The sequence below is a fragment of the Aricia agestis genome, chromosome 21 (assembly GCF_905147365.1).
Source record: "Aricia agestis chromosome 21, ilAriAges1.1, whole genome shotgun sequence".
Taxonomy (NCBI): Eukaryota; Metazoa; Arthropoda; class Insecta; order Lepidoptera; family Lycaenidae; genus Aricia; species Aricia agestis.
The window spans coordinates 229,339-255,498 of NC_056426.1; the positions used below are offsets into that span (position 1 = coordinate 229,339).

At 37.1% G+C, this 26,160-nt stretch overlaps 2 protein-coding genes across 3 annotated transcripts in view; one reads left to right on the forward strand and one right to left on the reverse strand.

Annotated features, from left to right (window-relative positions):
- Positions 1 to 19,881, reverse strand: LOC121737568 (ubiquitin thioesterase trabid-like). Of its 2 annotated transcripts, none has more exons than XM_042129223.1 (16): positions 19,680 to 19,881; positions 19,165 to 19,393; positions 17,254 to 17,349; positions 12,712 to 12,805; positions 6,736 to 6,827; positions 6,109 to 6,223; positions 5,301 to 5,396; positions 4,328 to 4,475; positions 2,827 to 2,912; positions 2,429 to 2,542; positions 1,869 to 2,007; positions 1,551 to 1,698; positions 979 to 1,161; positions 706 to 831; positions 463 to 594; positions 1 to 282 (listed from the first exon to the last, which is right to left on the reverse strand). In XM_042129223.1, exons 2-16 carry the CDS (start codon positions 19,288 to 19,290, stop codon positions 94 to 96), a joined length of 1,884 nt encoding a protein of 627 aa, XP_041985157.1. In that variant the 5' UTR covers positions 19,291 to 19,393; positions 19,680 to 19,881; the 3' UTR covers positions 1 to 93. The 2 variants fall into 2 exon arrangements, with proteins under 2 accessions (XP_041985157.1, XP_041985158.1); XM_042129224.1 differs by having other exon boundaries at positions 19,614 to 19,881.
- Positions 16,013 to 26,160, forward strand: part of LOC121737569 (zinc finger protein 708-like) — an 18,502-nt gene continuing 8,354 nt past the window's right edge. The window contains exon 1 of the mRNA XM_042129225.1: positions 16,013 to 16,027. The gene's annotated coding sequence lies outside the window, so the exon portion shown is untranslated. The remainder of the gene's footprint in view (positions 16,028 to 26,160) is intronic.

Below are 26,160 nucleotides of genomic sequence, written 5' to 3' on the forward strand. Positions count from 1 at the left end.
ATGACGTTGGTCTCTCAAATGCATAGGAATCAATTTCCTCGATGGTACATCCTGGCTAGCCTATTCATCGTCAGTATCTACGTCCCGGCTAGGCTACTCGTCGTCGGTGTCCGCGTCGGATGACAGGTCGATGTGTGCGTGCGGCGTGTGCGGGGGGTGGGGGTGGGGGGCGCAGTGCTGCTGCGCCAGGCGGCGGTAGTGGTTGAGCCACTCCTCCAGCATCTGTGCGGCGAGCAGCGGCCGCGGGGGCAGGCGGACGCGCGCGCACAGGACGCCGCCCACCTGTGAACGGAAGATTGAAGTGTGAAAGAAAAACAATCATATCATCATTCCAAATAAAAAAAGGTTTCAACTTTTAGCTATCGGAAGCTGCGGCACCCAGCGACGTAACAGTCTACGTCTTTCGTTTTTTGCTTTGCAATCCACTCAAAGTCCGACAATAGCATTGCATGTAACACCCACCTCCCTGGCGGCGGCCCAGCGGCGCAGCACGGCGGTCTCGGCGGCGGCCTCCTCCGGCGTGAGGTAGGGCACCGGCAGCGGCCGCCCGCGCGCGTCCGACAGCGGCAGGTACGCGCACGCCTCGCAGCCGTCCTGTACAATATCATGACTTTAACCTCTTTGTAGAGTCTGCCCCTGTACGTGCAATGAAAATGATCTTATTAGAGAGTAGAATGGCTGCTATAGATAATATAGTGTGTGTACCTCTAGCGGCACTAACGCGGAGAAGTGTCCCCGCGTGTAGCCGAGCGCGAGCGGCGAGTGGCTGCAGCACTCCGCGTCCCACAGCAGCGGCAGGTACACGCCGCGGAAACCCGCGTACCCCAGCGCCTGGAAACACAAATATTAATATGATCAATACTAGGTGACCTTCGTACCACAGAAATTACAAAGAGATATGTAAAGGGGGCGTGGCACACGCCGCCAAATAGTGCCTATAAAGCCGCGCCGCCTGCGCAACATTCTACGTATACGCACCTCGCCGCGCCAGCTTCGCACCACATCGACGCCGTAGACGATGAGGGGGCGGCGCAGCACGTGCGCCAGCGCCCACACGTGCAGCGGGCTGAGCGCCGCGCCCGGCCGTGCCGCCGCCGCCGCCAGCCGCGCCCACTCCGCGCGCAGCTGCGCCTCCTCCGGCGAGTAGTGCAGCCGCGCCGCCTGGGAAACAACACCGATTACTTCAGCCACAAATCAAATCGATAATCTTTATTCGAAGGAGGTACAAATATACACGTTTCGAACGTCGAAGCTATGGTGCCTCCCACCGGTTCGGGAACTATAACCTCGCACGTTCTTTCAGAAAAGGAAGAAAAAATAAGAAAGGTAAGCAGGATTTCGATACGTAATCGAAAATTTACGGATTTTACGATGTGGCCTCTGCAAGTTTGCCCATGATGGACAATACGAACGATTGGGAAAGCGTAAAGATTGTCCGTTAACGACGTGTGTGTGTGTTCGGAGAGGCGGTACCTGCACCTGTTCCAAGGCGGATCTGCTGTGTGTGTGTGTGTGTGTGTGTGTGTAGGTGTGTGTGCGGGGGGCGGTACCTGCGCGCGCTCCCAGGCGGCCCAGCGCGCGTACATGGGTCGGCAGGCGGCGAGCGTGTCGGCGAGCGCGGCGCGCAGCACGTTCGCGCGGTCCGACACGCCGTACGCCGCCTGGCACACCGCGTCCGGCAGACAGTCGCCAGCAGATCTGCCGAGTAGAAACATTGATTATAAAAGGGTTTCAGTAACGGTGGCCGGTTTGACCAGGGTCCTGATTCACGATGAGCAATTCGGGTCGGATTCGAAGACCACCGCGCGACATCCAATCAACGCTCGCCGCGCTAAGCAGTGACCAATGATCGCTCAGCAGCTCCTCACCTGTTCCACAGCGCGTGCAGCCGCGAGCCGTCAGCGAGCTCCGGCCAGAGCGGGTCCGCCTCCAGCGCTGCCTGCGCCTCGCGGTCCAGCAGCTCCGAGAACAGCTGCTCCTGGATCGCCGCCGGTAACTCCTCGATCTCTGTTACACGAGTAGTGGAAAACGTTAAAGTGAGCGGGACAGCTATAGCCGGGGGAAACTTCGGAACGCAACGCGTGACGTCGCCGCCAACACGTGACATACACCCGTATTCTTAGTCGTTTCAACAACATTAATGCCCATATTCCTCGAGATTTTCTTCATTCGAACAGAGACCAGCCATACATATATTTATTACTCTATGATTCGAATCAATGTTATATAATTTTGAATAAGTATAATTTTCGAATCAATACTATATTCAAAATAATGTCATTTTATCAACAAAACCGTTTGGCAGTTCATTCTTCGACTCGGATAGGGAATAGTTTGCAAATCATTGAAGAAGCTACTGAAGCAGCACTGAACAAACTATTTACCAACTTTATCTCACTCTTTTTCTCTGTCCGTCTCTCTCACTCACCGGCTGGCAGGGAGAATGTGCAGAACTCGTTTATATACCGGCAGGGGAAGGGGCCCTTCTTGTGTCGCACGCAGTTCGCCATGTGACGACGGATCGCGGACGCCAAGTCGGGAGCTAAAATAAACACATATACATTAATTTTAATATAATAATTAATAACTATATAGAGTTATAATTGTCCGCACTCTTTTTTTTTTCTTTTCATTCATCATAACCATTACTAATTAAAATATATTATTTAACACATCATATAGCTTAACAAGGTCCACTGCCCTTTGTGCCCTGTGACTTTTCCAATTCAGTTGCGGAATTCAGTAACATTGGCTTCGTTGAAACTAGTCAACTACGCAGGATAATTCACAAGTGTGTACGCAATACACAAGACCCGTCCCCCTTACCTATGTAGGAGGGTGACCGCTTGAGTCCCGGCCCGCCGCCGGATATCCGGGAGAGGAGTGTCGACAGGATCTCTTGTCTTTGAAACCTGGGGATAAATCGTTGAAAGTATTATAAATAGGCCACAATGTCTATTCCAAGTTCCTAAGGAGGCATAAACCAATAAGTTTTATTTTTCAATTGAAGCAAAAATAGATCTTTCATAGTTTAGCGATATCTTTCATAGTTTAGCAATTAATGCTAATTTAGGTTCATTTGTAATCATATTTGTAATAATTTTTGTAAAGAACTGTTTTTACTTTTTACCTTAATAAAATAAAATAAAAATAAAAAAAACGTGAAATACGTATGGTACGAGATATATGTTTTTATACGCCTAAATGCGTATACGTCAACGCGTATGTACACATACGCAAGGAAATAAATGTTTCACAAAGAGAGATATGTATATAAGTATACATACTTATATACAAATCTCTCTTTGTGAAACATTTATTTCCTCCCGCTCTCTCTTTCTCTTTGGATATCGTATATATTGTGCGTGTGTAACTATGTATTCATACGCATCAATCTGTAATCTGTTTTGCGACGCCAGCGTGCGTGCGTGTACTGAGCATTTTCGAAAAAACGTGTACCCTTGCAAAAATATGTCTATATTTTTTAAGGTCATTTATTTACCTTTATTTGAATGTCATATACAAGGAAAAATATTGAACTAATGGAAAAGAACGCCGAAAACGTTATATTATTCTGATATTATTGAAACAAAATCGAATTTTCGACGAAACAGATTCCGTTGTGCGACTAAATGTAAAATATAATTTAATACAAAAAAATACAGCAATAAATGGATTTCTTCGTTTATTTAATATAGTGAAGTGCATATTTAATTGTTTATTAAAAAAATATAGATAATTTCAAGGATCATCAAGAGTAGCAATTATTTTTAATCCATAGTGTGACTATGTGACCTACCCACTAGGTTATTTTTTCATTTTTTTACATGAGTAAGTAATATTTAACATATTTAAAGAAGTTTTTATAACACAAAAACCTTTTATTTAAACATTTTTATTGTTGCACTACTTATAAAAGTAAAACATTCTTTGATTTCATAGATTTAACTTCATTAATTAGAGGGACGAACATCTCATAATCATAAAGATGTGTTCACATGTCTACGAATTCCTAAGTTATTATTAGACATCGGATTATATGCACGAACAAAGTGCCGAAATATGCATGCAAATATGCACTAGAAGTTGTCGAAATATGCACAAAATACGCACAAGCAAAAGTCACTTAATATTAAATTCTGTAGCGAAGTCAAGGGACAAGGTAAAAACCAGGGGTACACATTTTTTTTTAAATGCCCTACTACCTATGTGTATGCGAATAAATATTTCTCTATCTCTCTCTCATGTACCTAATGACGATGCGAGGGATACGAGCGTGTATGTGTGTGCATATATGCCAGGTGTGTGTGTGTGTGTGTCCACGTACCGTATGGCGAGGTGCACGAGCGTGTGTCCGGCGTCGAAGGCAGAGGCGCGGTCGAGCAGCGGCAGCTCGGCGGGTGTGAGCGCGCGCGCCGGGTCGCCGCCGCCCGCCAGGTACGCGTCCACGCGCCGCGCGTCGCCCTCTACCACACCTACAGACAACGATTCCTTAAATCAGTAATTCCCAAAGTGGGCCAGGTGAATCCCCAGGGGTCCACGCGAGACTCGACGAGGATGGCGTGAAGTTCACGTTGGCATTGGCATTATGTTTCCACATTTTGACAGCTCAGCTTTGTGGCGTTGTGCCTTGTTTAATTAATTGGAGGCTGTCCTATAAGGATCTTTCAGGTCATAAGGTCCAAATCATAGTTGATTTCAGTATTTCCTTATAATGGGACCGCCTGTAAAGTATCCTCTGTTTAACAAAAAAAGAACCATCAAAATCGGTTCACAAATCGCGAAGTTATCCGCGAACAAACAAAAAAACATATATCCTTTTGAATCGAAAAACCTCTTTTTTCAGTCGGTTAACAAAACGAAAGTAAACGAATCCATACTAATAAAATAAATGCGAAAGTGTGTCTGTCTGTCACCTCTTCACGCCCACCACTGAACCGATTTCGCTGAAAGGTGTGGAGATACTTTTTATCCCGGGAAAGGACGTAGGATACTTTTTACCCCTGAAAAATTCACTTCAAATTAATTTTGGCCGCAACTCCGTACCCTACTAAGTAGAGTATAACGTACCCATGGGCGTAGCCAGGATTCTATAAAGGTAAAGGTTAGGTATAGTTCAGGAGGTAAAAATTAAAAACAAAATATAAGCGAGCGAACTGGGATTGAATGCCTTCCCCTCTCACCCCGCAACTCTCTCCGCTCCATGTTTAGGTATGAAACTCGTGAGCATTTCAGCGACCAATGACTCTTGTAGGGGGGGGGGGGCAGCTGCCCGTACCTCGCTACGCCCATGAACGTACCTATACACGCCTGCAGCCAGAGCCAGTCGGGCTGCGCGCGACGCTTGCGGCGGCCGTCCTCACTAGCCGCCTCGCTGTTGATCGTGTCGCTCAACCCTGATAAACATACATTATTATCATAAACTTTAATTATTCTACAAGGCACTTTATAGTACACTTCGGTCGCAAAACAAAAAATGATTGCATCTAGAAAAAAAAATCCATTATTTGTCTATTTGTATCACAGTGAAAAATGTGGCTATCGTTTTTACAGTTCAAAAAACATGGTCACATGAAGATTAAAAAATTATTCTATCCAGTCCCATCACTTCCCCCGTCCCCGTCACTGAAGACTGAAGGGGATCATAGTAATTAGTGGTGTATATTACCTTTTGGCTCCGACCTCGCTTTGTTTTTATGTTTTATGATTTACTATAAATTATAATTGATTTTTAACGGCCGTTCCCAATATTTGATCTATCTCTGGTTTTGCCCTACTAGAGATAGAAATAGCTCACAATTGACATAAAATTATGTCTAATGTGAGCTATTCCTATCTCTAGTAGCGCAAAACCAGAGATAGATCAAATATTGGGAACGGCCGTAAGTTTACTTGCCTCTCGAGTACGTCCTTGTTATGATATTTTTAATTTAATTCAATTAACCCGCCATCACCCGCGTGGGGTGCTGTCAGCACCCCACGCGAGTGGGGTGCTGACAGCAATATGTGGGGTGGCCACAACACCCCGCGAGCGCTCGCGGGGCTAAAAACCGCGCGAGTGATCGAGGGTTAAACAAATAAATAATATTAAAACATGCGTATACGTACGCTCGTGTTGCGGCGCGGGCGCGGGCGCGGGTGGCGCGGCGGCGGCTGCGGGGGGGGCGGGCGCGTTACACATCGCGCACTTCAGCGACCGCGGCCAGTTTTCGTACGTGCACGTCTGAAACACGAGTATGACGTGAAGAGGTTTCAACGTATCAGTTGTAAATAAAGGTATACTATACTATACTCAGTTTCAATTAACCACTATTTTAATTCAATACAAATCAAAATACTTGAATGACATTGAGACCTCTAAAATTATCTATGTAATTTATATGAGCCGCGCGAACGAGTGGTTTGGCCACTACACTGTAAGGTCACAAGCAATAGATACATACAATTGCTTTTGATCTCACGGCCAAACCGCTCGTTCGCGAGAACGCTTATATGAATCGAGCCTTAGGCCAAACTTATTTAAAGTTACGTTACAATGTATTGAAAAACAGTAGTTCGCAACTTAATGCGTAAGAACCCCAGAAACATTCATTAATAAAAAACAATTACCACCAAGATCTCTTACAATTGAAAAAAAAAACTAAAAAATAATAATATGTTAGGAGGTTATTTCTTCAGGACTAAATAAAAACACTCCTGAAAAATAACAGCTTAAAAAGTATTCTTGAAACTCACAGCGCACGGCCACTTGGCAGCGGAGGCGCTGGGCTGCCCCTGCGGGGAGGATATCCGCAGGGGCTTCAGTCTTTCCGTCACGGCTTCCGCGCCTGAAACACGGAGTAAATACTAATAAATACAATAGTTTGTATTTGAATGTTTTTTATTTTGAATGTTTATTACCTTTCACATAACCTCAAAGGTATAAATTTAATTTCCACAAGCTTCTCTTGTTTGTGGGTTAAAAAAGTGGAGGAAAAATGGAATTTAGCGTAATGTAAATTAATCTATTTGAATATAATTATACTTCGGGGGTTTGTCCTCGATATTAGTATACCTTTTTACACTGTAGTTTCACCTCTATTTGTTACCACGTCATAGCATCATTTTAGAGTCAATAAAAAAATAAAAAGTTGTCTCTGGATTTCGATTGTCTCCATATTTTCCCGCCTCTGGTCTCTGATTTTCCGTTTCTCCTGTTACCTGCAACTCTAGAACCGTCATTCACTTTTGTGCTTGCCACGAACGCACTAAACTTTAAAACAAAATTATTTTCATACTAATTTTGGTTTCAAAATGCCTAAACGCAAAAACGAGAAGTCGTTAGATTATATTGTTAAAAAGTTAAAGTGGCTAGAAGAGGAGATAAAACGGCGACCTCGGCGATCTCGCTCTTCGTCCTCGAGTGTATCTTCGTCATCCAGTTCCACTTCAGGTGAACGTGATGTTAACGGTAAGTTTGCATTTTGTTTAAGTGACACATGGATGGTTACAAAACAGATAATATTTTCATCAAAGGCAATTCAGGGAGTCTTTAGGATTATCTCGCTGCCCTAAATAAAAATGCATTCAGGGTAGTCTGTAGGACTATTCGTTCAATATTACATTTATTTTGCATTCAGAACAGTCGGTGGAACTATTTGTCGCATTTTAAAATTATTACATTCATATTAATCTCTACGATTATTAGAAAAATTGAGGGTAGTTAATATAATCTCTGCAACTGAAAATCTGGAACAGACAATTAACGATGATATTTTAGCCATTCCATCTACTTCCGGGGCTCAAGAGCAATCCGTTGTAGAAAAACAAAATACGGATTTGAATCCGGCATTTCTTGAAGTTTTGGGCATTGATCCTAATTCTATTACAAATTATGGACCGGAAATTAATCCTGAATTGGCAACTAGATTAAATTACGTTTTAACATCTGGTTTAAAAAAAGAGGAATGCGTGGATTTCTCGAAAAAATATCTGATACCCGAAAATTGTCAATTAATAGCGGCACCGGAAATGAACGCGGAAATGAAGGCCACGTTTTCAGAAATATCACGGAAACGTGATTGCGCAATACAATGGCGTCAAAAAAGTGTTGCAACTGTTATTTCTTGTTTGAGCCATGTGATCACATCAAAAATTTTTAATTCTAGCGATTCACCCGATCAGGAATTATTACAAAAACTTGTAGATGCTACACGTCTTTTATGTGACGTGCAATATAATGATTCCGTAGCTCGTAGAAATTTTGCATTATCTACAGTTAAAAAAGAGCTCCAAGATCAATTGGCTAACACAAAAATTACCAAGTATTTATTTGGAAATAATCTCGCTGAAACGCTTAAAGTAGCTAAAGCAGTCACTAAATCGGGAACCGATTTAAAAGACCAATCAAATACAGGCGTGAGACATTCAAAAAACTGGAAATCGAATGGGAAGCGCAGGCAGTTCCCAGGCCAGTCGACCCGTCACCAGCGTTCGGTTCCATCATCCAGAACCATGACGCGCAATCATCCACCCCAGAAACAACACGCGTCTCAAGGGAGCTCGTGGAACGCGTCGTCTCAACGACAGCGACAACCACGGAAGCGATAGACGATTGGACGATACTAGCGAGGTAAGCTACGCAGGTCGTCTTAGCTTAGCTATTAAACAAACAATAACTAAGGACCGAAAAATTATAAAATAACATTTAGTCAATTAGTTTTGCAGTAGACTCCAAGCTACACAGTAATTAAATCATAATCAGAACAAATTAATTTTGATTAAATGCAATAAATAAATTTTCAAGAGGACAATACTAAAACTATTTACGAGTTTCAAGTTTTTACCATTTGGACTGTGCACGGCACCTTATATTTTTACTAATTATTAAAGCCGGTGCTTAATATATTATGGTCCTGTGGATTTTTATCCTCTTGCTACTTGGATGAAATAATATTGTTAATAGATAAATACATTCGAAGATTGTGAATTAAATGTAAAGACGAGTCGTGAATTTTTACAAGCCCTAGGATTTATTCTAAATTTAGAAATTTAGATAAACGTTGCTTACAACCATCTTATGCTTGCAAGTATTTGGGTTTTATTATAAATTCAAACGATTGGACTATTAGTTTACCTCAGGATAAAAGAACGAAAATAAAATAGCAACTACGTAAGTTCTTAAATATTAATCGGTGTAAAATTAGGGAATGGACAAAACTTATAGGCCTCCTGGTTTCGGCCTGTTCAGGTGTAGAATACGGGTGGATGCACATAAAAGATTTAGAAAGATGTAAATATTTAAATTTTGAAAAGGACGAGTTTTACGATAATTATATGGATATTCCAAGTTCAACGAAAGTTGACATCCAACGGTGGTTGAATTCCATAGACTATACTGTACTAAAAATTAAGGACCATAATTTTTGTCGCGAAATTTATTCTGACGCCTCAACGGGATGGGGGGTAGCGTGTGAGGGTCAATTGGCAGGGAGACAATGGTCACAGTCCGAAAAACAACAACATATTAATTAACTAGAATTACTAGCTGCTTATTTTGCATTACGAATTTTTGCGAAAAATTGTTATTACTATTAAGAATAGATAATACGACGGCCGTTAGTTATGTTAACCGTATGGGTGGAATACGGTTTTCCGCACTCAATAAAATAACTAGACATTTATGACAATGGTGCGAGGGAAGAAAATTAAACATTACAGCAGCATATATTAAATCTGCAGACAATTTTGTTGCGGATCGGGAATCTCGAAAAATGCATCCTGATACAGAGTGGGAGATATTAGATACTGGGTTTCGCCAAATAGTTTCAACTTTTAGTCTGCCAGACATCGATTTATTTGCAAATCGAATTATAAACAAAAAATGTGAAAATTACGCACCCTGATGCAATTGTCATTGACCTTTTTACAGTGAATTGGTCACAATATTATTTTTACGCTTTCCCTCCAGTAGCGTGTATAATGATAAAGCAACAGGCATTGTGGTCGTACCAAATTGGTCCTCTCAATCTTGGTATCCTTTTTTTACTAGTTTAGTAGTCTCAGAAATTATACAATTAGATTCAAGTAATTTTGTTATACCAAATTTCAGTATCAATTCAACTAGCCTGGTTGCCGCAGTGTTATCCGGACGGCAATGATGAGTAGAGGTGTTCCATCAACAGCAGTAAACATAACTATAGCGTCGTTATCAGACAATACTTACAAACAATATAATAATGTTTGTATTAAAAGATGGTGTGAATATGCACATAGAAATAAGGTTGATTTATTTAAGCCGTCAGTTTCTATAATTTTAGATTTTCTAACTGAAATGTTTAATAAAGATATCCAGTATAACACTATTAATACCTATAAATCAGCTCTGGCTTTAATATTTGGAGATGTTATGCGCAATGAGATATTTTCAAGATTTTCTAAAGGTGTATACAGACTAAGACCATCAATGCCAAAGTATAATGTAACATGGGATGCTAATACAGTTTTAAATTATTCAGGGTCGTTACATCCTAATGATATTTTATCTTTAGAAAAACTTACAAAGAAATGTATAACATTACTAGCTTTAGTAACTGCACACAGGGTGCAGACTTTATCAAAAATATATTTAGATAACATTATTATGACCGAGAAAGAGATTCTAATAAAAATTTAATTCTAATCCTAAAAGAATGCAACCCATTTTACATTTGCCTTATTTTCCAGAGAAATCTGAAATATGTCCAACCAAAACCTTATTGGCTTATATAAACAAAACATCTAATTTCAGAAATTGTAATAATGTTTTTATTTCATTTCGGAAAACATATAATCCTGTGTCAAGTCAAACATTAAGTAGGTGGATTAAGGATATGTTAAAAGATAGTGGAGTTGATGTGTATTTTTTCTCTAGTCACAGTACCCGTCACGCTTCAACTTCATTAGCATTTAAACGAGGAGTAAATTTAGATGTTATTCGCCAAACAGCAGGTTGAACAGCCAACTCCACTACCTTTGCGCATTTCTATAATAGACCTGATATTGAAGGTGATTCAAATAATTTTGCTATGTCATTTATGACAGACACATAAGACAAATTAATATTATGTACCGTACAAATAAGATTTTTTTTTCTTTCTTTGATTAATATATGTGTGAAAATAAAGCATAAATAAAATGACATATTATCTTGTTTGATCTCTAAACATCTACAGTGTAAAAAGGTATACTAATATCGAGGACAAACCCCCGAAGTATAATTATTGATTAAACGAACTTACCTTACGTGAAGTTCAATCAAAATTATACGAGGGGTTTGTCCGAAGATATTAGTAGGAACTCCGACCCAACCCGATTTTCGGTAGATAACACCCGAGTAAGAGATGTCATTTTATTTTTGGCTCTGAACTAAATGAAGGTTCTAGAGTTGCAGGTAACAGGAGAAACGGAAAATCAGAGACAAGAGGCGGGAAAATATGGAGACAATCGAAATCCAGAGACAACTTTTTATTTTTTTCTTGACTCTAAAATGATGCTATGACGTGGTAACAAATAGAGGTGAAAGTACAGTGTAAAAAGGTATACTAATATCTTCGGACAAACCCCTCGTATAATTTTGATTGAACTTCACGTAAGGTAAGTTCGTTTAATCAATAATTTTAAAATTTAACAAAAACATACAGATGAATTTGCCTGCTTGAAACAATGTTAAGTGTAACTACATTCATGCTAATAAACTAATTTTGAATGTTGAAATTTACAACTTTTACACAATACTGTAAAGAATCGACAAAATTTGTATCAATTTTTTTTTTATTGCAGCTGTGTGTTTTTCAAATATATACAGAATACATCTAACTAGGTGAGAGTTCCTTTATCAAAATGATTTTGTTAACAACTTAATATATGTACTTATAAGAGTTTGTGGAAACTAGGATAACTTCCACAACTCTTTTCTATCCTACCCTTTCAACTCTCTAACATTTTACGACATAAGAGCAATATCTCAATTTTCACAACCTAGAGACTTACATACTTCATCAATGTAACTATAGTTTGTGCGTTTTATGATGATATGCGTGACACATTATAATTGACAATAGTTGGGAAGTTACCTAACAAAAATTAATCGATAGTTTAAAAATATCGAATCACTTCGTAAAGGAATTGCAATCAAAATTATCGATTTCGTACTGATATTTCAGTGGTGCCGGCGATTTAAGATAGCCGCCCTTTTTTATCGATTTCATTTCGATTCAACAGAGTCAATCTCTATTGACATAAGTTCCGTTTCATGCATATGACATTTTTCAAATGTTTTCATAACAATAATTTTATACTCCTATTTCACAGTTAATATTTATAATTTTTATTAATAAGTTAGCATTTAGCATCTTTTCATTTTTATTCATTTACAATTATAGAAAACATTTGCTTTTGTAGATGGAATATAATTTATTACATTTTGATTTTTTTTTGTTTTCTTGTAAAAAAAAACCCGTAGCAAGGAACATGAAAACTGTCACCCATATCATCTTAGAACACACAAACTATACATATATATCGAATCAATTTGTTTTAATCATTTTCCTGACCCTCCATTTACAGTAAATGACAGTTTTATAATAGTAAATTACTTACATCATCCACTAACGTCTTCAAATAGAGAATTGTAAGGGAGTTGTAGGAGAGAAAAGAGTTGTAGGAGTTATTTGGAAGGTCAGCAAGACTCACCGCATATGTCCTGCGGGGGCAGGGCGCTGGCTCCGTCTTGTAACCTAAATATGTCTTCTCCTAGCGACGGCTTGGGGGTCCGACACATGGTGCACTGTAAATAATAATAATAAAAGTTAATGTATTTATGTGTTTTGAAAACACTAACATAAGTATTATACAGGATTATTTTTTCACCAAATACTAAAAATAAATAAAGTTAATATTTATTTCCCATACAACAAACGTAACTTTCTTGGCCTTTTTTGCTCATAGTCAATAAAGGCACCAGGTAGACACTTGAAATTTTCACTAAATCCACTAAATCCTTTATTTTATTTGTACTTTAATAATTAGTAAAAAAAATAAAAAAATATTTAGGGGGGCTCCCATACAAAAGACACAATTTTTACCTACTTTCGCTCTATAGCCGTACGCGGTGCGCAAGTCCGACTCGCACTTGGCCGATTTTGGAAGGTTCTCATTAGGTAATTAAATTTATATAAAACTTTAATTTGATTATTATCTAAATTATTATCTACTAACCTAGTTTTTAAGATCAATGTTACAAACAATTTGGGCCAAAGTAGCTGTCAATAAAGAATTTATTATTATTACTATTTCTTATCGTTGGCATAATTAGTTAGTCTGAAGTGAGCATAATATAATATTTTCTTTTCAAAATTGTAATTCACTTGTGAAGACTCGTATAATTCAATTCAATTCAATTTATTTATTTCCAAAAATTGGTACAAAGGTCTTACAATTTACTCCCATACTATAGGGACCGTGCAGAAACTATAGAGGGCGTCGTAATTCGACAGCAGCGACACGATGCGAGTAAAAGAAGTAACTTGTGTGTGACTTTGGCTTCGCATTCTCTTTGACCCCGGCCAGTTTATAAGTGATTTTTTTTTTTTTAGACTATAAAATGATTTGATACTTACACTCCCAAGTGGCCACATGCGGCCGCGAGAACAACAACTAATTTCCAAGGATCCGTGATCGAAGGATTAAAGTAAAAGACTAGATGACGCCCGCAACTCCGTTGCGCCATAAAACATTTATCGCGCGAGAACCGTACATTTTCCCGGGATAAAAAGTATCCTATGTCCGTTCTCGGGGCTCAAAGTAAATCCATACCAAATCTCAGCAAAATTGGTTCAGCGGTTTGGGCGTGAAGTGCTAACAGACAGACACACTTTCGCATTTATAATATTGAGTATGGATGAGTTTCTAACCGTAAACAAAGAACGAAAGCGTAAATAAAAATGTATAAAGCTTATCTAGTAACTAGTTATCTAAGAAAATATCTGAAAAAGCAATGATATTGTATGAAAAAGAATATCATTGTGAAAAAGTAATTAGTAGCATCCATCAGCATAGAAAGTAAAAACTTGATAAATATTGCAATAAAATAATGAAGATGCAAAAATACTTATAATAATTACTGAAAATGCATGTAGATTAATAAAATAAAACAAGTTCACTAAATTACATGTGTTTGTCACTATTTTTAACTAATTGCAGTCTGGACCTCATCAGTGCAAACACCATATAAGTATTCTTTAAATAACACCCAAAGACTGCACTATCAATAGTTTTCCTACTTGAAGAATCATCCTTTTGAGAACCAACACTTTGACAAGATGGTTCAAGTTCAATACTATCCTCAGTGTTGAATTCCTGGCAGGACATCTCCAAATCCTTACTTTTGATGCAAATTTACACCAATTAAATGAGCGGTGCATAAGTATGTATATCAATTTAGATGGCAGCCAGTTTGGATGTTTACTGAAAGAAGCAACGGTTATAGGTTTTATAATCTACAAAATTCAGTGTTTTTACGAGTCTACACATAAAATTCATGGAACTTTTTAAATGCTTACGTATGCTTTTACCGGTTTTTATCCATTTCTTTCGTTTTTCAATATGCGAAGGGATGTGAATACTTTTGGCAGAAAAATATTAAAATTTTACTCCGTTCGATTTGCCTTCTTGTACGTATGTATTAGAACATCCGGGAATACAACAATGCATTTTAAGTCTTGAAAATTCCCAAATTTCTCAAGAAATCTTATAATTTTCCGTAGATCGACTAGAGCTTGACAATAAAATTTTCGTAAAAGTTTCGGCTACTCGTCACTAGTGGCAGTGTCATCGCTCTGCACGGTCCCATTTTAATTTTGGTTCCTTTTGAAGTGTCATGTAATGACAGCCTGATACCGCTCAAGGCCACCTAAATATTGTAAACCAGTTGTCCCACGCGGCTTCGCCCGCGTAATTAGGAATTTCACAGAAACCGTACATTTTCGAATAAAAATAGCTATAAATACTCCTTTCACGTGGTCTACTCTATATAAGTGCCAAATATTGCTATAAAAATTGCTCCAGTAGTTCGTGAGATAAACCCTTTCTAATATTTTCCCCGTTTTTACCACATTTTCCTGAGTTTCTTCGGTCGTATTAGTCTTAGCGTGTTCATATAATATAGCCATATTAACACGCTAAGACTAACCTTACTCGATAAAATATGAGATACCTAACACTGAAATAAGTTTTTAAATCGAAAAGACTATGAAAAGGCTCATAATCATGGGACGATGCATGGTATAATATTATGGTAGTGATGATGATGATGATGAATGTAATTTGCATAGTAGCATATGCTTTCCGTTCTTAAAACAACGCCGAAACTCCCAAACTTGTATCTATAAAGAATCAGGAGTTCTCTCAGCACTTTCCGAACCACGGTATACCAGGTATACCTCGGTGCAAAATCTTACTTGTTTGTAGCATATGCTTAGAATACTTCTCACGAAACCGAAGTCACCACATGTTTCCCCATAAATTTTAAGGAGTTCCCTCGATTACTTATGGATCCTTCATTAGATGACCACTTTTGCGAATATAATACCAAATTGGGATGTTACCCTACATACCAAAAGAAAAATTTTGAAAATCGGTTAACAAACGGCGGAGTAATCGTTGAACATAAGAAAACAAACATAACACCTCCCCCATTTTGAATTAAAATTGTAGCCTATCTGTGTTACTTATAAACCGAGTATAAAAGTTATAATCAGAATAAACTTGGAATAAGCAAAATCGGGACTCGTAAACAAGGTACAACTTAAACCTAGTATAAGGTTGGTGTAACTCCCATACAAAAGTTATACCATCGTTATACCAACCCCAGCCCTAGTTTAACGTCGGTATAACTTGGGTTGACAGTTCACATTTCGTAATATATAGCCTTTAAAAACAGTATTTCATGAATAAAACTTTTATAATAAGTGATTCGAATAAATTTTTGAGTAGATAATAAAATACATAGGTATCAGTGATAATAAAATGACCATTAAATAAACCCTGCAGATCGATACAAGAATTGAAAAATAGTAAGAAAAATTTCGTTTAAAATATCGCTTTTCTAAACATGGTGTCCTGTTCATAAATCGACTATTATGTATAAATTGATGATTTTGATGGCGCAAGATCAATGTAGCAAAGTATTTGAAACAGTAGAAATGATCTAAATCTGTTCTAATTTTTTATTGTGGCACTATGGCTAATAAACCTAGGCCAATATCGAGTAAATAGCGGGAAAACTATTCTGGTTACAATTTTAACAGCATCGTTTTTCAATCGTCAAGTCCAAAGTCAGAGTCTAAATAAAAGTCCATGTAGTTACTGTTAAAGAATCAAGTCAGTTGACTCAGTAAATCAGTACTTAGTAGTTTTTGGAAGTTGTATAAAGTCTTGCCCACACTTGTGCATTATTATGAATATCAATTAGTAATGGTTAATAGTCCACCAATACTTCACATTAAAAACTCAGATAACACAATTTTCGGAAAACAATACAAAAACACAACATCACTCTTTCATATTCCCGGCAAAACCCCCATCTGTTGATTTATAGTTAACAGCTGTTAACAGAATTCACAGACAAAAAGCGACTTTTTACTTTGTTTTATATCTAATAGTATTGTCTGTTTGCGGCGTTGCCGTCTTGTGCATCGGGAATAGCGGTGGTATAGTTATGACAACCTTATACCGAATTTATGAGTTAGAAAATAATCTTAGGTTATTCCTAATTTATACCGAGTATAACTATTCCTAGTTTAAGCTTGGAATATCCTAAGGATAAACAATTTTTATAAGTAACACTGTAAGTGTTATTCTGATGTATAAGCTATATTATTGTAAAGTTTCATTGAAACCCGTTCAGTAGTTTTTGCGTGAAAGAGTAACAAACATCCATACATCCACACATCCATACATCCATACATCCAAACAACCTTCGCCTTTATAATATTAGTAGGATGTATTGAAAAGTGTCCCTTAGGTACACATTTTTGACAAGTATTGTAGAACATGTTTTTTGATGGAGTTACTTTTCCTTAGTTTAGTTAGTTTATTATTACTTAGTTAGTTTATTATTTATAGCTATTATCTAAATTTAAATGAGCTGTAAATCTTCCATAGGAATAAAATAGAATAAAATAAAATTAATGTATAGCTTACATTCCATGTAGATTGATGTTGACAATAAATTACCTTTCTGGACAAAGGGAAGTTCTCATAAGTGCACATCTCACAGGTCCACTTGGCCCCATTGTCGCCGGGTGGTGCTGCCACCGCACAGTCTGTCACCTACAAAATAACATAAGTTTTCAATAAACAGGAATCAGAATAACACTTTTTTACAGGGAGCTTATTTATGTAATACAAGCTTTTGCCCGCGGCTTTGCTCGCGTTAAGAAGTATAATTATATACAAACTCTCATCCCCTATTTTAACCCCTTGGAGGTAGAATTGATCAAAATCCTTTCTTAGCGGATGCCTACATCATATCATCTACCTGCATGCCAAATTTCTGCAGCCCGATCGGTCCAGTGGTTTGGGCTGTGCGTTGATAGATCACCATGTCAGTCAGTCACCTTTGAATTTTATATATATAGACTAGATGCCGCTCGAAAGTCCGTTGCGCTAAAATACGTTTACCACATGGGAACCATACATTATTCCGAGATCAAACGTATCCTATGTCCTTTCCCGGTACAAGTATCTTACCAAATTTCTGCAATATCAATTGATATTGCTACAATTGGTTATTACCTCTGCATTCAGAGTTTTGAGTGTGATGAACAACCAACTGACACACTTTTGCATTTCTAATATTAAAGTATGGATAGATATATGTAGTCTATTTTTTGCTGCCATTTTCCTTCCAAATTTTATACCATGCAATGGATCTTTAGGTATAATCTACATCCACACCTGTTTATACTTAGACCTACTGACCCTATTATGATAAAATTTGGTACAGACAAGCTCTGAGTTCCAGGAAAGGATATAGGATAATTTAATTTTTATTTGACATAGATACTCTATGAAATATTTTACCAGTAACTTAGTAATATACCTAATATAAAATAATGTAATTGAACTTTGACAATAATAATAATTTGCATGCCTCAGATAGGTAAGAATAAGTTGCACCTCCTGTATTATAAATCTGTAACATCTTTTCACCTACTTATTCAGCAAATAAATGATTTGATTTGATTTATTATAGCAAAATTAAAAAAAAAGCAAGGAGTCTTATTAGACTCACTAAGTATAATATAATAATTTACTTAGTGAGGAAAGCATTTCGTGAGCTTACACCAGAAATGATGCTCCAAATCCTCATAAGACCGTTATTAGAATATGCATTCCAGACCCTATTTTGTTAAAGAAATTGAATTGTTGGAAAAAGTACAGCGTTCCTTTACTAAAATACCCAGAAAACTGAAAAGACTGTCATATGAGAAACGTCTGGAAACCTTGAACATCACCACTCTAAAACAATGCAGGGATAGAGGCGATTTAATAGAAACAATATATAAAATCCTGAACGGACATTATGACATTCAAGATATACAAAATATATTCACATTGAATGATAAACACAATTTAGAGGCCATAACATGAAGCTCTCTGCCAGTTCCTCAAAAAACAATCCACATAAACACTTTTTGTGCAATCGAGTTGTGAGAGCATGGAACAGCTTGTCAGAGGATTTTATAGCAGCCCAGAATGTTAATCATTTTAAGAACAGACTTGACAGATATATGAAAAATCACTGTTAAAATACACAGAGAACAACCTGATACAGGCAACATCAGCTGTGTCATCTGCTTGCCTGATTACCTATAATAATAATAATAATAATTGTTGGTTACTTGCATATTATATCTATATATATAAAAATTGATTTTCAAATGTGTTAGTCGCGCTAAAACTCGAAAACGGCTGGACGGATTGGGCTGATTTTAGTCTTAAAATATTCATAGAAGTCCAGGAATGGTTTTAAAGTGACACGAAGTTCACTGGGACAGCTAGTAAACAAATAATTTTTAATGCGAACAAAGTCACAGAGACATCTTGTATCTGTATAAATTTTGCATTAAAACATTTAGATACCTGAGCGAGGCTGGTCTGAGACACGTGTGTTGCAGCGTCCACCTGCCCTTCCTCTGCCTCTGTCTCCGTAGAGGCGACGGCACTTGTGTTCGTTTTAGTACTCTCATTTTGCACTTCCTCACTCATTGTACCACTAAGCAGGGAGACCGTTGCTACAGTGATCTCATATTCACTGCGCTCACAGCTGGACGACTGACGAGAGACGTTGGCGCCGTGAGCTAATCTGCATCTACAAACATTACAATATTATCTCAAAAAACTTCGTTTTTTCTATCGCACTACATAATACAGGTGGGAAACGCTAGGGTGAACAATAGACACGGTTTCATTTTATGGCTTTCGCTAGCTCGGTGACAGGTTGAAGTGGTATTGACAAAATACGAAGCTGACTGAAAATAGAAAACTTGGCATAGAACATCCAGGCGTTTTACTGTCGTTACACAACTTACGATGCGAAATGCACGGAAACATCGCTGCCCTAAGGTCAAGAACGTAATGCAACACGATTCACTCACTCGACATAAGATTTTGATTTGCTAGTTGCTCAATGTCGTCGGCCCAACCTGCTATAAATTTCTATCTACAATTTTCTGGTGTACACTTGTAAACGAACTAACTGAACGATTATGGGAGATATAGAAAAACATTGAAGAATTAATAAGAATTAAAATAATTATGTTTAAAACGGTATTTTGACAAATAAATTTGTAAATTGTGTCAATTCAATTGACTGATCGAAAGTCAGTCATTTTGCAATCATCTTATTTATCAATGAATGGATGGGATACTAAATCATGATTGGTAGAAAAAATATGCTTCACGAATTTCAACGAATCAAATGTTATTGTGACTTTGAACAGCCAATCAAACACCCCTCAGTAATAGTTTTTTTTTTTAATTATAAATAGGCTTTAACCTGAAACTATTAGGACAAAAAGAGAAATAAATGCAATAAGAAAAAGAAAATAAATCACCAGTCGTTAGAATTTTGGTATTACACTTTAGAGCTTATGCCGGCTCTTGATATAGGCGAACGCGTTGGCCAACGCGTCTGCAGACGCGTTGGCCCAATGTGTAGAACGGGCGTTCGCGCGTTGGCCGTAGGTATTTAGACGTTGGCCGACGCATCTGCGAGCTTGCCGCGCGGGTCGGAAATATCGGCAAAAGATCAAAGGACATTTGTCGCAAGCTTCGCGCTCCATCCACACATAGGCCGCGCGATCAGTTTGCCCGGAGTTATAATTATGATAATTATTATAATATGTAATAATTTTTGTATGTAATAATTTAATAAATAATAAGTAGGTAATAAAATAATTACTTATATTATTTTAATATTATAAAATATTATGTAAAAGTGAGTTTATTTCTTTGTTTGTTACGTTTTCTCGCCTTTTATTTATTTATTTCCAGAATACTCTTTAAAAACTTTTTCTTGTCCACATTTACAAAGTAATTATAAGCTGTGAATAAATAAACAGCTGCAGCTGTTAGCGACTAAACATCCATTTTGAATCCGTCCGCACATTGGCGCGATCCAAAGCATACTGAACGACCTTCCTATGTGTGGATTACTCACAAACGCCGTTGCAAGCGCACTGCCAACGCGTCTGCAGACGCGTTGGCCAACGCGTTCGCCTATATCAAGAGCCGGCATTAGAGTCCTTAAATAGGAAATTCTATCAACAATAATTCCTTCTGAACTACGGACATGACGAATGACGATTTAGAAAAACGGTGATGAAAATTGTAATTTAAAGAACATTGTTTTCCCGTCATAATATACTCAAATTGAGTGTTGTTGTTGTTGGAAACTGGGTCAACATTCAACACTGGAATATTACTTAATAAACATAGCATACCTCCATGGGTACTATAGACTGGAGAGAACCTTATTTATATCGGTGTATACAATGAGATAAGAAACACATAAGTCATTGGCTTATACACCGATATAAGGTTCTCTTACGGCCGTTCCCAATATTTGATCTATCTCTGGTTTTGCCCTACTAGAGATAGGAATAGCTCAGATTGGACATTAGAAACATATATTTTATATTATACTATAAGCGTATAAGCGTCAAAAGCGTGTGATGTTATGTCCTACTTACTAGGAGGGAGGAACAAAGCATGAACATGAACATTTAATGCTAGATATTGTTGAGTTTTGTGGTTCCGCTAAATAATAAACCATAAGAATGGCCAAAGAATGCCTCAAACACGTGGATTTAACATTAAATACGTAAGTTTTGAACAACGTTTTTTGGGCTATTCAATCGGTATTTTTGGAACCTAAAAAGTTAAAAGATAATTTATACATTTAACTAGCTGTTGCCCGCGACTTCGTCCGCGTGGACTTCAGTTTATAGCGCGCGGTGTCAATAAAATTGGTGTCAAAAGCTTTTTAAAACCCTGGTACCCCTTCAATCAAAATACCCAAAACAGCCGTGTAGTGTGCACATAATATGATTTTTTTAAAATTAAACTTTTTTATACCTTTTAAAGCTTATTTAGCTTTACACAACTTAGCTGCATAATGCATTACACAACTTTAGCTTTGCCCAATAGCCAATACCCATAGGCCATTAAACTATTTAGGGCGGATTCGACCAAACTGGAGTAAAATTTTACTCGAGTATAACTGTCTCCTAATCTAAGAGTAAGCTGGTTTTGCGTTTTTCCAACTTCTAATCCAAGAATGAGGTAACGGGAGTAAATAATTAAACGGGCTATTTTGGTGGAATAAATATTAAACTGAGAATAGTTGCTGAGAACTGAGAATAACAGGGTTCACCTGTCACGGTCGGTGTCATTGTGAACTATAATTGACATTTTATTTCATACTCTTTGAGTAACTTGGTAAAATGCAAACGATTATACCCTAGAGTAAATTAAAGGAGTAAAATTATTCTCATGATAGTTATACTCGTGTAACTTCAAGTTTGGTCGAATCGGGCCTTAGTATTTATTATTGGTAGACAGTTGTTTCTGATTTCTATGTTGGTACGTGAGTTATTTAATAACATGTATAACAATCGAAAGAATCGAAAATATTAACTCAACATGGTACCACCTCTTATAGGAATACATATGAGCAAGCGATAGCGCGATCTAGGCGACTCTTGGCGCCATCTATTCCAGTTTTTGGAACTAACTTAATTTGAACAAATTTACGCATAAACACCCCCTTACAACCCCTTTTTCCAGTAAGAAGTAGCCTATGTCCTTTCTCAGGCTTTAGACTATCTGTGTACAACATTTCATTACAATCGGTTCAGTAGTTTTGGTGCTGTTGTTTTTGAATTTGATATCTAATCTAAGTTGGTAGGTGAGTTCTTAGTTAATGACGTGTAAAACAATCGAAAGAATCAAAAAACCTAGTTTGACATGGTACCACCTCTTATAGAAATACGCATGAGCAAGCAATAGCGCGATCTAGGGGACTCTTGGTGCCATCTATTTTAAGTTTTTGGAACTAACTTAATTTGACCAAATTTACGCATTTTCAGCCCCTTACAACCCCCTTTTCCAGTTAAAAGTAGCCTATGTCCTTTCTCAGGCTTTAGACTATCTGTGTACAACATTTCATTATAATCGGTTCAGTAGTTTTGGCGTGAAAGCGAGACTGACAGACAGACATACAGAGATACTTTCACATTTATAATATTAGTATAGATTAGTATAGATAATATTCTAACGTATTAAAAACTATAAACAAAAACATACTAACTAATAAGTATGATTAGTTCTATGTTACAATAAAGTAAAAAATAAAGCGCCATCTGTTGAATCGTATTAGAACTAAAATGTTCGTATTAGAAATTGCATCGATATATTTCTGGATTTTTTATAATATTATACATAAAATATGTTTAAGATTTTTGAAATTTTATTTTAATACTCATCCAAGACCCAGGAACATTGAAAACTTTTTGTTCCGCCTGCGGGACTCGAACCCAGGACCCCCGGGATGAGCGCTGGCCACGCGCAATGCGAATTCATTTTCATCGATATTTTCATGGAAATAAGATATTTTCCCACATCAAAATGTAGCCTATGTCCTTTCTCAGACTCTAGAATAACTGTGTACAAAATTTCATTGCAATCGGTTCAGTAGTTTTGGCGTGAAAGCAAGACAGACAGACATACAGACAGACAGACAGACAGACAGACAGAGATACTTTCGCATTTATAATATTAGTATGGATAATCCCTTATTCGTGCTATATAAGGCATTAGTGCTAAAAATGTCACATCAATTAATAATTTGGCTACAAAAATTGCATAGCTTTTTACGTGTTTACGGATTCTCATTACTTGAACTATTAGTTTATCGATATCATGAACTAAATGACTTTCTTTCCTGTATCATAAAGTGCTTCGAAATAATTGACAAATAGAAATATTCAAGAAAATAAACGCACACTACTCTACTTGTATGAAAATAAGCACAAAATGACCACGCTATGACGGGCTAAGACTACATCTATACTATAATACTTCATTTATGTTCTACCATGGAATTAATATGTACTACGTGTACGTAGTACATATTAATTCCATGTGTTCTACTAGCTCACTGACCTCCTTTATACAAGTACGCTGGACTGATGATACCCTTTGAAATGACAGCTATTTTTTGTGCCTATTTGAAGCGGAATCAGCTCCCCCATTATTAGGGATAGGAACTAAATTTGACGTAAAAATGACGTATGAAAGTCGCCATCATGTCGCCATATTGGCGCTGATAGCAGTAGTGGGAGTATTTGGAACTAATACTAGTGATGTACAACTGTCTTTTCTATTATCGATGAAATGTTTCCAGATTCAGATAATGTCGACCATTAGGACAAAAATATTAAATTGAATAATACAAACGCTACATATTTGTATTAAAGACTAGCTGTCCCGGTGAACTTCGTGTCACTTTAAAACCTTCCCTGGACTTCTACGAATATTTTAAGACTAAAATGAGCCCAATCCGTCCAGCCATTTTCAAGTTTTAGCGCGACTAACACATTTAAAAATCCATTTTTATATTTATAGATTACAGACTTCCTCTCCGTAATTTAGATAGGCGTAATAAATTAACAACGATTTCATATGAAGTAGTAGTACCTATCTATAATCCATTTATTTTTACCAGTTAGCACTACGAAAAACTAAAAACAAAACTGAAGATAAGCTTCTAATGAAAACTTTGTTGTATTGTATTTTCTAATTTCATTTCTAATATTATTAAAGTAGTGCTACAGTGTATCGTATTAAAGCTGAACAAAGCTGAATAAGTGTTCTGTGTGATTAGACCCTAACTAATCTCATCATAATTCATATTATATTATAAAGCGGAAGAGTTTGTTTGTTTGATCGCTCTAATCTCAGGAACTGCTGGTCCAATTTGAACAATTATTTCAGTGCTAGACAGCCCATTTTACATATTTTAGCACGCTGAGACTAATAGGAGCTAAGAAATAGAGGAAAATGTGGAAAAAGCGGGGGAATGTATAACGTGAAGGATTATTATTTTTTGTGGACCAATTTGTCTGTGTAATTAGCTATTTACGTGGGAGAAGCCACGCGGAAAGTCTAGTAATAATATAAAAGTTCCTTATTTATGGATCTAGCAAGCCAATTTTATCGATTTACTTTCTCATTTGATTTTCGCCATTTTGGCGCTGATTGCAGAAGTGCGAGGGAAATTAACTAATTGGATAATGCGATCCATAAATAAATATGGAACGTTTGAATATATTTTTTTATTAAGGTGGAGTAGGAGGTAACTTTAACATTAAATTTTATTAGTTACCGTTACACAGTTACAGTCTGTCAAGAAAGAGTAGACGCTGAAATAAATTTTCCAAACATAATCACGATCAAATGGTAGTTTTGCGCCTTGTATTTTCACAGAGAACGTTTGTACACTTCAAATAGTAACGGCAAGCGGTAGTAGCAATTTTCGGACGCCAACCAGGCTTTTCAATTTTTTTCAACCATAATTCCATTCTTCCTTCGTCAGACGGAAACCTGTCAATTATTTTAAAAACACAATATGTATTTGATAATAAAAATCGGTTATCGGAGATTTTAATACAATTATTATAGATATCGATAAGTTTTATCGACAGAAAACTCCAGCACTATTGAATTTTATTGTTTATCAAAAATCGGTAAAACAAAGGTAAATATGTGGTGAATACGGTATAATAAGATTAGTGCCACATTTTTAAGTGCCTATATTATCAATAAAAGTTAATATCGTAGAAATGAGCTGTTAAAATCACTTACTTGTGAAATGTAACCCCACATCCCTTTTTGTACCATGTTTTACATAACATACACCCTTTCATAGTTTAACTATGAACTACCACCACTTATATATTATATATATTACTTAATCGCGTAAAACCTTTTAAAACACTTTAAAAACACGAAAACAATTCGAACGATTAAGCCATAGAGAATTAAAATAAATACATGGTTACCAATGGTTACGTCAAATTTAGTTCTCGGTCCTTATATTGGGGGCGCTGATTCCGCTTCAAATGGCACAAAAAAAAGTGGGTATCATAGATCCAGCGTACTTGTATAATGGAGATCAGTGTACTACTAATATATATTCTGTGGTACTGGCTACTCGAGTCAATATTAATCTGTGGTCAATATAAACCAATGAATAAGGAAACAGATGGAGGCGACATAACTACAAAAAAGTGTGGCCGGCGCCATATTGCCAAGAACTAAACATGGCGGTCTATAGTGATGGGACACTCGGTTGATATTTGTCGAGGACATCGATAAACTAACAAGTGAGCGTCCTGTTATATTATATATTATATTGATATCAAAAATGATTTTTTTATATAAAAAAATATCATTTTTGCCAATTTTGTCTCTATGTATATAGTACATAGGGACAAAATAGGCAAATATGTTTTTTTTTATATAGGTGCCTCCTTAAATTTTATAAATTTATTTAATTTATTTTAAGTTTATTAA

Bases quoted from the DNA above. Each gene is read 5' to 3' on its own strand.
- LOC121737568 (XM_042129223.1), bottom strand. From the start codon at position 19,290: ATGAGTGAGGAAGTGCAAAATGAGAGTACTAAAACGAACACAAGTGCC. The intron at 5,397-6,108 runs GTACGTATACGC...TATGTTTATCAG, and splicing joins GCCCGCGCCGCAACACGAGC to GGTTGAGCGACACGATCAAC. The intron at 283-462 runs GTGGGTGTTACA...TTCCGTTCACAG, and splicing joins GCTGGGCCGCCGCCAGGGAG to GTGGGCGGCGTCCTGTGCGC.